The sequence below is a fragment of the Sycon ciliatum genome, chromosome 2 (assembly GCF_964019385.1).
Source record: "Sycon ciliatum chromosome 2, ocSycCili1.1, whole genome shotgun sequence".
Taxonomy (NCBI): Eukaryota; Metazoa; Porifera; class Calcarea; order Leucosolenida; family Sycettidae; genus Sycon; species Sycon ciliatum.
The window spans coordinates 43,184,373-43,194,791 of record NC_088644.1 but is presented as its reverse complement, the minus strand read 5'-3'; the positions used below and the strand labels follow the sequence as shown (position 1 = coordinate 43,194,791).

The window sequence follows — 10,419 nt, the reverse complement described above, 5'->3', positions numbered from 1 at the left end:
TCAACCATGCATGCAATAGTGTGTCACAATGCTTCGGCCGGCATGCCGGATAGTGGGTCACTTCACCCATGCCGCAATGATGTGTTGCTTCAACTCTGCGATAGTGTATTGCGTTGATCATGCCATGGTGTGCTGCATTGGTCATGTGATGGAGTGTTCCACTGTATAGCAAAAGTATACAGCGGTACCTTGCATGCGCTGATTCCGACGACGTCACTAAACGGCAACTACCGCATTGACCAGGTGTTTGCTCGGTCTCAAATTGTCCCAGTCCCGGCCTATGGCCATGCACAGGTAGACGTGCACGTGTATACAGGTTACATGAAAAAAAAGAGCAAATTATCGTGTCCGTTCCCGAAGGGAACTCACGACGGTAACACCCGGTAAACCCTACAGGTTACATGACATAGAGAGATAGGGCCTGTTTACCAAGCAGACCGGCACCTCGGAAATCAGACCACTCTGCCGCAGGCCCCGTCCGACTTGAAGGCGGTCGTAATTCCAAGGTTCCAGCCTTCCAGGGCCTCCTTGGCACTGAACATGCAGTGTGCCGGGGACTGTTGGCTAGGCTTACACATATGATAACACCACAGGGGCGTAGCAGCCAATCCGGCCGGTCCGGCTTTGGCCGGACCACTTTTTCGCCCGACCACGCCCAGAATGCAGGATTTTGCACCCTAATTTCAATTTTTCCCTGGGGGAGACCCCCGACCCCTCCCCCAGGACCAACAACCTCCAACGGCGGTGCTACGCGCCTGCATCAAGAGTCCCCTGGCCCTGGGGTTATGGTCCGGATTCTTATGATAAAAATTACTGGTACAGTACTAGTCTTTTTGCCCCCCCGCCTCCCCCCCCCCTCCCCCAGGTTCAGGCGAGGCCCGAGGAGGTCTGCGTAGTGAAGAACCCTGTCCCTGGCCCTGCCAGGGCCGTCTGACTCTGAGGCAAGGAAACTCTCAAGTCTTTCATCAGTGACAGTGTTCATAGCCAACAGTGCGTGCATGCATGACCGACCGGACCTCTTCGTCTTCGAGCTCTCTTCCTACATCCAACACGCGTCGCTAGCTTCTTTCACCTGTTCACAATCACATGATCTACAAAACAAGGCTCGGTCTACGCAAAATTTTGAGACGGTCCACCTTTGTTTCCCGCGGTTGGTTTTCAATTTTCATAATTTCGGAAGGATCAACAAGCAATGTGCATGTGCGAAGTACTCGTCCGAGTAGAGTATTGTCATCGCTGTGTCTTTGAGAGAGTTTGAGCCATGAGCGAGACTGTAGAGCCCAGTTCCAAGCGATCCAAAGTAGAGACGGGTGATAAGCAATGGCGAGGCACAAAGCACAAGCGGCAGACGCCGCAGTACAAGTTCTCAAACTTTGTAAAGGTGAGGTTCATGTTGCTCACAACTTGATGAATGATGAACTGAGCTCATACGAAACTAAAGAGGATTGTTTGAGCAGAACTCGCGGTTTAGAATGTTCGGGCTTGTGTGTTTGGCGTCGTTCCCACAGGAGCAACACAAGAAGAATTTGTTTGGAGTAGCATTCAACTATCACGCAGCTGAGGGATCACCACTTTTGGTGGCAACTGTTGGAAGTAACAGAGTAAGTAATTATTATTATCTGCATTTATGTTTATTTATTGCAATGAGACGACTATTTTATGCATGTATAGTGTCTACGTGAGTAATAATAGCAAGAAGGTACAAGAGAAGAGGTAGAGAGAAAAAGGAAACCAAGGAGGATTCCAGATGGAAAAGGAAACATGTATAGCGGGGAGAGGTTAAGAATCTGATAATGTTTGAATAGTAGCAAAATCCTTTCACCGAAGAAGATAGCACGGCAACTAACTTTAATAATTAAGATAGTTCATGGTTGCCGTGCAAAAGTAGACCTCCATCTACACCATGCTAAAATCAAGCACACTCTGGAGGTCACGGTGGCTAAATCTTGCCCTTGCCTGCAGCCCGAGGGCCGTATGGCCCGAGGGCTGCAGACAAGGGCAGGATTGAGCGACCAGGAGCGACAGAGCGGGCTTGATTTGACTTCTTACATGATCTATATCTTGTGCATGTCGATTCACATAAACCTACCCAGCTGATCTGCCCGGTTTTCAAGCGTGTTTGGAAGTACATTGCACTGTATACTTCATGAGGTAAACCATCAGTGATGAGATGCAAAGAGAGAGGCACTTGCCAGATTATTTCATTTTCAATAAGGCCATCATTTTTTTACAGCTATGTTTCGCGTCAGTTCAACTTCCAGAATCGTATCATGCGAGAGGTGGAAAAAAATAAAAAGTTGCCAAAAAAATGAAGAAAGGCTGCTCATCAGAGGTGTATGTCATTGTACTATATAGCACAACAGCTCGTGCATGGTGGATCAAACTAACTTACTTTGAAAAGATGAGACTACGACATGAAAGAGATCACACTGGAGTTTGCAACAAACAGTGCTTCGTACTGCTAGTTCTGTCTTTGCTATGCTTCGTACGGCGTACTGTAGTACCGGCGCCCAGCATCTTCGCATACATCACGTGGACGAAGGCGGCTCTGTTTCACTTCCGACCAGACGGACTACGAGTATACGATCGACTAGACTGTGTACGCGCATGATGACTCGCACGATTGCACACTCATTGCACAGTCAACTTTGCGTATAACGACACTTGGCTGGGCATCAGAAAAAGTGTCCTTATTCGCGAAGTGTCGTTATACCCGAAGTCTCATTATATGTGTTACAGTTGGATGGGACTTTGCTCTGGGCATGACTGCGGATATAACGACAATTCGCGAATTGTCGTTATATCCGCAGTCGTTATTAGCGAAGTTGACTGTACATGCGAATGTTCAATTTTTTTCCCGAAAAAATCATAACGTGTGCGCGCGGACGACACGAAACATAGATAAAGAATGATGGCCTAATGTACAAATTCAATACACAGTGTTCAACCAAGGTAATACCAAACACCAAGATCATTTGCAAGTCATTCACTCAACGCTTCTACAAGAACGGTGGGTCAACTCTAATACATAATGCTAGTGCACGCGCACCTCATTACCATCCACAAATCATTTGTGGATGCAGGCAATAATGAATAATTAGTTAAAATGACGGTATCTCAGTCAAATTCATATCTGGCAATTGGTTAGGCATGACTTTGATCTCCAGTCAATCACTCGCGTCAACTGCATCTGGCCATGACGTCCATGTCATCCGGGGGGGGGGTCAGCTGAGTCAGCTCAGTCTGTTGATCAAAAAAGAGTATTAGCACTAAGATAAATAGTGAGAAAGGACATCGCAGGCTCATTTAGCTGCAGGCTTTTGAGGAGTGGCAGGGAATGTGATGGAAACCGAGGCACAGTTGGAAAATGACGGAGCGAAGTTTCCCCAACCGACAAACTGCTTCTTCTCATTGGCTACTGGCGCCAGTGGTGGTGATGATCCGGATGAGGGCAGACCTGGCAGACCTCCCATTTCCACTCCGTCACAACGGAGAGTCACAGCCACTTCGTCAGATAGCTGTCGCTATCACGGAGTGATGTGTGTAGTCCTTGGAGAGCTCACAAACTGTCGAGATCCGCTGCATCATACGTCCTAGGGTGTTCTTCCCAAGTGGTGCGTTCTGACACCACACTGGGTATCCCTCCCTTCTTGATGCTGCTGTCTGGCTTCGGGCGCTGGAACAGTTCATCTTGGAGTGGGTTAGCTTCGACAGCAACGTATCGATGGCAAACACCTGGTTGCCGTCTAGGATCCGCCCAGCATTGCCATGAGCATGCCTGTCATTTATGCCGCCCTGGTGGTTCTTGGTGGAGAAGTGCACCGTCAACTCGTAATACGCTACCCCGTTCTCGTCTGTCTTTTTCTTCGGGTCGTTCTTCGTCAGTCTTCACTGCAGCTCTCTGCCTCGAAGGCTGAGGTGGAGTGTAATAGCAAACCAAACTTGCAAGTTGAGGTTCTCTGGAGTCTTGGATCTCAAAAAGCAGCTCTTTATTACCGCCATCAGTTATGACATCCTTGTGGGCGACAGGCTTGGGGTCTCCGTCCCTTTTCATTTGTTTCAATTTGCCGTCAAGGGCCGCGTTCGCTCGGCGGAATCCGACATCATTCACGATGTCGAATCCTCGTTCTCTCATTCTTCGATGGACTGCTGCTCTTAGTCCGAGGAGGCTGTTCCGTTGGTAGGGCTGCCTATCTCCCCGCCAAGCACTGACATACAGTGATGCTAGAAATACACCAAGCTCTTGCTTGCTGCAGTTGTCCCACGAGAAATTCGGATAATTGTCTGCAGCTTACTTTTGGGTTACTTTCAGCCAGTTGTTTGTAGTGTCAGTTGAACTCTGAGGTGTTCTGGCCTTTATAATTCTGTCAATATCATCTTCGGACACAGATGGGAACCTTTTCGGAAGATGCTCCATCTTCACTCCTGCATAGGCCACCCACCCGACACACATTGCAAGTCAATAATCAGTGATCAATGGTTGATCTTTTCATAGATCAGTACATCAACCACCGAGACAGAAAAGTTTCCTCACAAAGTTTCCTTGAGGAAGAAGAGTAATTTTTCAATTCCACCAACACGAAGCAACAAATCGGGCATTAACCCTTTAGAGTGCCACTGGTCGAATCACGCTATGAAATTTGCAACAATATGATTACTAATTGTTCGATTTTCCACCACAACATCAGTTGTACTTCACCGACTTGGGCTCGCTGGAAAGCTCTTGGAGAGAGAGGAGGACAACGGTCCCAAACTCATCAAGAGGATCCATCAGTGTTCGCCGCTACAACTCCAGGAACGCCACAACAACTCTGGGTCAAATCGCGAAACACGCTCGTCGTGCCATTTCACTTTCCTTCAGTCAAAAATCCTCAATTTTTCCGGAGTTACGATCAATAGAGTATATGCGTGAGTGCCCAAGTTTCTATGGTTCAATTTCCAACCATGCACACTAATGGGTTAAACCCATGACCTCATAATATGCAGTTTTCTATTGGGAAAGGTCAAGGGTCCAAAGGTTAATGAGTGTACTGTCGAACTCAAATGGCAAGATTCAGCCATCATGACAGACAGATAGATCGTCCTTGATTTGATTTCTTACAACACGAAGGAACATATTGGGGGAAGGTCGAAAGGTAGTGGTAACATGTAAAGAGTGTGCGTATAGCAAGCAAGCGCAGGCATCCATGTATGGTGTGCAATAGATTGCAATGATTGATGAAAGTGCAGCCTGCTAGGCTGGGTGAAACACTACCCATGTAGGCTTATTCAAAGTACATTGCGGCATGTCTGGTGAATACTAGTATAGAGCGACAGAGAGCTCAGTCGAGTTACACACATACATCACACTGTTTTACCCGTCTTAGACCTCATCAGCGGAGCTCTGAGCGTTTGGCTGAACCGATCGCAATAAGGTCAAGTGAGCAACAGCGATTTTATTTTTAAGTAAATCGGCTCAAAACATTATGGTCAGAGTTTTCTAACGTGACAGACACAGCGATCAACAGTTCTAATTGCTGTGTGCCGTCATGAAATATCACGGTAGCTTGTGTCGAACCATCTTCATTGGATTTGTGGGCACCATAGCTTGTCCTGTGCATTCTCCCAATTTGCCCTTCAAGCTTGTGGGAGCACACGTCATTTTGCATTATAGACCAGGTTTCCGAAGGCAGTACGTGAAGACAACATGTATTCTCCAAAGATCCGCCGTGAAACATATTGGAATCTCCTCTCCGTGTTACCGTTAACTTCGAAAGTATGAACACATTGGTTATAGTAGTCCATGCAACCCTTGGCCCTATCTAAGCTTCATGAAACTGGAAAGAGGCACATCCTTGATGCAATCTGAGGAAACTTCACAAAGTCAGCACGAGGAGGTAGAACATTTTTCAAGAATCTTTGCTCCAAAATAAAACGTAGTCAAAAAGATTTAGCACATACCCCACAGTCACCACCAGGGTGCACAACTCCTGTGACTGGATCAGGAATTCGTGGACCACGTCATTTTGATAATATCTGGCACCCCTACAAAGTACAGACACCCCCCACTGTCAAACTATAAGAATTGGGCGCAGGGGTTGCAATTTGTTAGCCCGCATTTCAGTTTACTAGTGGGTGCGCCGGGTTTTCACGACCCCTTGCATGCCAGCTTGCACACCTATAGCATGAAGACTTTGCTTAGTTCGGTTAGCTTGCTGCCAGTGCTGGTTTGACCAGCAGTACAGGCTGCACAACTCTTAGCTCATCGATATCTGTTTGAGCCCCCGCTTAGCCACTTAGTCTTGTTTTGGAGAGTCATCTGCACCTGCTTCTTCAGCCACTGGCTGTATTTCTGGAGGCTGTCCGCAAGATGTTTTTACACACACTCAACTCATAAGGAAAAAGAAAAAAAGGAGAAAAAAGACAAAGAAAAAGAAAAGAAGAAACCCAAGATGGAGTAGCGATGCCTTCAGGCCTCTACAGGGTTGCCTTTTTCATGTCTGAGTTGCGACAGATGAAGAAGAGGACATGGCTGCCAGTTCCGCACTGGTCAGGTTGGAGTGGTCCCGTTTTCTCTTCTTTTTCTTCTCAGCTCTGGACCGCACTTGAACCCTGCAAACTGCGAACAACTGCAAACTGAGTGCCACAACTGCCACCAATGGAAGAATAAGCCTCTGGGTCATCCTAATAAAGATATTATTATACAACATGTATATTAATACTAGTGGCTGTAAAGTCAGTAGTAGCAACTGGTAGGACTGCTCAGCTTTGGTGCTGGTCAGCATGTAGCTTTGTGAAGGGATCTGTGACTAGTCCTGAGCTGGAGTCCTAGCGATACAGCTACATCCTAACCAGTAACAAAACTACATCATGATCAGCAATAGAGTTACCGTTAGTTACCGGTATGCCAATATGAAGTATGAAGTAGGACAGGGTTATTGATCTTCAATTTACAGACATACTGTAAGCCAGGAAACGTTTTCGCCTGTTTTCTTCGCGATTTGCGAGCACAGAACAATTTACACGTGGAAATGTTTGCAATTGGAGTCAATTTATTTATCGGTAGTTTTTTTACTACAGTTCTACATTTTGCGCTGGCTTTCTTTTGCGATTTCATATTCCCCGAGTATCTGCACTTACCACACTTAAGGTAGACTGTTTTAGTATCTTGTTGGTGTTGGTGCTGCGGTGATGGTGGTGAAGACAATGATGCCGAATAGTGCATGTGTGTGTGTGTGCGTGTTTGCGTTCTCGTGTGTGTTCTCGTGTGTGTTCTCGTGTGTTCTCGTGTGTGTGTGTGTGTGTGTGTGTGTGTGTGTGTTGTCGTGTATGTGCGTGTATGTGAATAGGCAACTGTGTATGAATGTGACAATGCTGGATCCCTGACACCTATCCGGGCTTATGCCGACGCCGAGGTGAGTGACACAGCATAATAGTAACATTAGCCAACAGGTAATGCCTCAAAGAAGAGTGTCCCTTTCAAAGCACTCTCGTCTCTCTCTCTCTCTCTCCCTCCCTCCCTCTCTCTCCTCTCTCTCTCTCTCTCTCTCTCTCTCTCTCTCTCTCTCTCTCTCTCTCTCTCTCTCTCTCTCTCTCTCTCTCTCTCTCTCTCTCTCTCTCTCCCTCCCTCTCCCTCCCTCTCTCTCTCTCTCTCTCTCTCTCTCTCTCTCTCTCTCTCTCTCTCTCTCTCTCTCTCTCTTGCTGTGCCTTCTCTGCTGACAGTGTCCGTAGTGGCTGCTGTTTCTCGGTTACTTCGTTGAATGTTGAGTTTGATAATGCTATGTGGATTGATCTTGCCAGCATGAGATCAATGGCTTCTGCATCTCTGATCATTGCCTCAAAAAGCAAAGGAGATATGCCAAGGTCAAGGTGCAGTATAGGAATGCACACACCACGTAGCTCAATCGCGAGGATTTGTGGTCTGATGACATTGTTGTACTGCTTGGCATTTGGCAATCTGGAGCTAGATGCCACACACCGACCATGATCTTCATTCAAAGTGGCCAGGGTTCGCTCAGGGAAGGGAGTGTCATGTGCCTGCTGCATGTCTTTCTTGGTGGCCAAACAGAACAGACAGGATCTGACACCACTGGCTCCTGACAGCCCACACAACTTCATCATGAAGTCGTAATCTCCGAAGAGGCACACTTTGATCTTCTTACCCTTCCAGGTAGATGTAGATCTGCGAAGGTTGGCATTTTGCTCGGCGTATGGCTGAAGCATCGTTGCCAAATTGGACGGCGAGTCCTTTCCAGCGAAGACGGAGAATGGAACAGTGTTGCTCAGGGAGTTGGGGTGCAAGACATTCACGAGCTGGAAGCAGAGCTTAAACGAATGACCACCATGGTCCCCTCCAATTTTCACCCACAGCTCGTATTCTGGCAGAGTCCCGTTCCACAGCAACGTGCCCGCTGTCTCTTTGAGCTCAACAAAGTGCAGCACGAGCTGCACGAGGTCCTCGAAGCGCACGACCGGGCTCATCACGACAGTGCCTGTGCTATCAAGAAAAGGAACTTCTTCAGCGGCGAGGGGGAACGGGAGCTCTTTCGATATCTGCTTCCGTATTTCGTGTTCCGACTCTAGTGGCAGACCGCACAACTTACTGTACCGGCGAAGCTTTCGCAAGCCGTTCCAAGGGAGGTGGGGGTCAGCTTTAGTGGCAAGTCCAATCCCCTTGGTCAAGCCTTCTGGGAGCAAGCCTGCCTCTCGTAGAAGATCCTCTCGCCGTGCCCTACTCTATGATTGCTCTGGGCATACTTCCCTCTCACTCCACCACATGATGTTTCCTGGATCGCACTGAGAAGGCTTTCCCTTCTCCTCAGAGTGGTAGACGAGGCATCTGCAGATGACACCCTGGCAACAGGACCTCGGTACTGGACCCTGCTGTATAACATGTTTGCGGAGATTCTTCAGCTTGCGAGAACCAATCGAGTACAGGTGCATAAAACCGCCGACACAAATGGCACGGCCTATTAAAGTATGCATACTTGAAATGCTCTATCAGCCGCTGTTTGCCCGTTCTGTTCACAAGGGAAGGACATCTACATGCACACAGAGCGCCAATCATCACCATCTCGTGTTCCTGTTTCTCAACTTTACTCAACTACTATACTCTCTGTCTCTTCCAGCTAGCACTCCAGTACATTCGTACATGCACCAAGCCACAACTGTCAACAATGAATCAAGAGAGTTTGACATATCTAACTAGTAGCAAAGTTGGGAGAAAAGAAACTGTTCTTTTTCCTTCAGATCCAAGATCCATCAGGGAAAAGGACATGTGCAAAATGGCGACCACGTCGTCCATCGACGTGTAATCATTGCACTTGGTCTGACTTATTAAAATGTGCACTTCACTTCAAAACTCTTTGCACAAATGAGCACCAGAACTAAACAAATCAACCAAGAGACGGTAGATAGATAACTACTGTATCGTCTCTTTGGGCTGACCTTCTAGTTTTCATCGCTGCTGGTGTCTCTGGGCGTATCTGCAAGTGCGATACTCTGCAAAACGTCGACAGTTTTTTTGTCTCCTCCAAGGTACGCTGCGCTTCCTTGATTTTTTCAACCAATAGTCCCGATTTTGACGATCGTGTGTGGCTGTTGAAATACTTTCTTTTATCGGCCACCCTTTCTGGCCGCAGCAATAGTCACGCAGGTGCTGCACTCCTTGTCGATGTGTGCGGACCATTGGAGCAAAGCTGGTCGCTTCAGACCACAGCCACCACCACTAATTGCACCACTTCCTTCTGTCTTCAGAACAGAAGTATTGCAATCAATGCACTTAATTTTCAAGGCACAGATGCAGCTCCTAAAACGGAATTCACAGAAGCATATTTGCGATCTGCAATGCGACGGCCGCGAAAGCGGGAAATCCCAAATCGCATCCATAATTATCGTAGCCCACGCAACTGTCGCAACTGGCCCATTGCGAAAGTTGAGCCGATGCGACATGTGATGCGATGTACGATCTGGGCCTTCTTTGAAGCAAAGTTGTACGAAAGGTTCAAGAGTTGCGTGTGGATCTGTAAAAGTTGTACCCAGCCCTGCGAATACCATGGCGATGGAGTTGCCTGCATCAAGCTTTGAGGCATATCAGCAAGTTGACGTCGCATCGTGCATTGCAGAAAGGCTTCTGTGAATCCTGCTTTTAAAGGGGCGGTCCGTAAATATGGATTTGTAACACGAAACGAAAAAGTTTCATTTATGGGTGGGTGGGTAGAGGGGAGTTTCGTTTTGAACATATTGAAAGCTGAAATATCAATCCACTCTAGCAGTCAGGTCAATGTATTTGCTATTCAGGAGGGAGGGGGGGGGGGGGGGGGGGGTCATAACAAACTTTTTTTGTTCCATGAAAATCATCGATAGTGTCAGAGGGTCCCTAAGGCCGCGTTCACACTACGTAAAAGCAACTGCCTGCAAAAGTATGTTGAAGGCGACTTG

General features: G+C 47.5%; 1 protein-coding gene across 1 annotated transcript in view; it reads left to right on the top strand.

Annotated features, from left to right (window-relative positions):
• Positions 1-1,161: 1,161 nt before the first annotated feature.
• LOC135810197 (polycomb protein EED-like) overlaps positions 1,162-10,419 on the top strand; it is a 27,314-nt gene continuing 18,056 nt past the window's right edge. The window contains exons 1-3 of the mRNA XM_065323670.1: positions 1,162-1,381; positions 1,509-1,601; positions 7,329-7,394. Of these exons, the coding sequence (XP_065179742.1) occupies positions 1,262-1,381; positions 1,509-1,601; positions 7,329-7,394 (279 nt within the window). The 5' untranslated portion in view covers positions 1,162-1,261. The remainder of the gene's footprint in view (positions 1,382-1,508; positions 1,602-7,328; positions 7,395-10,419) is intronic.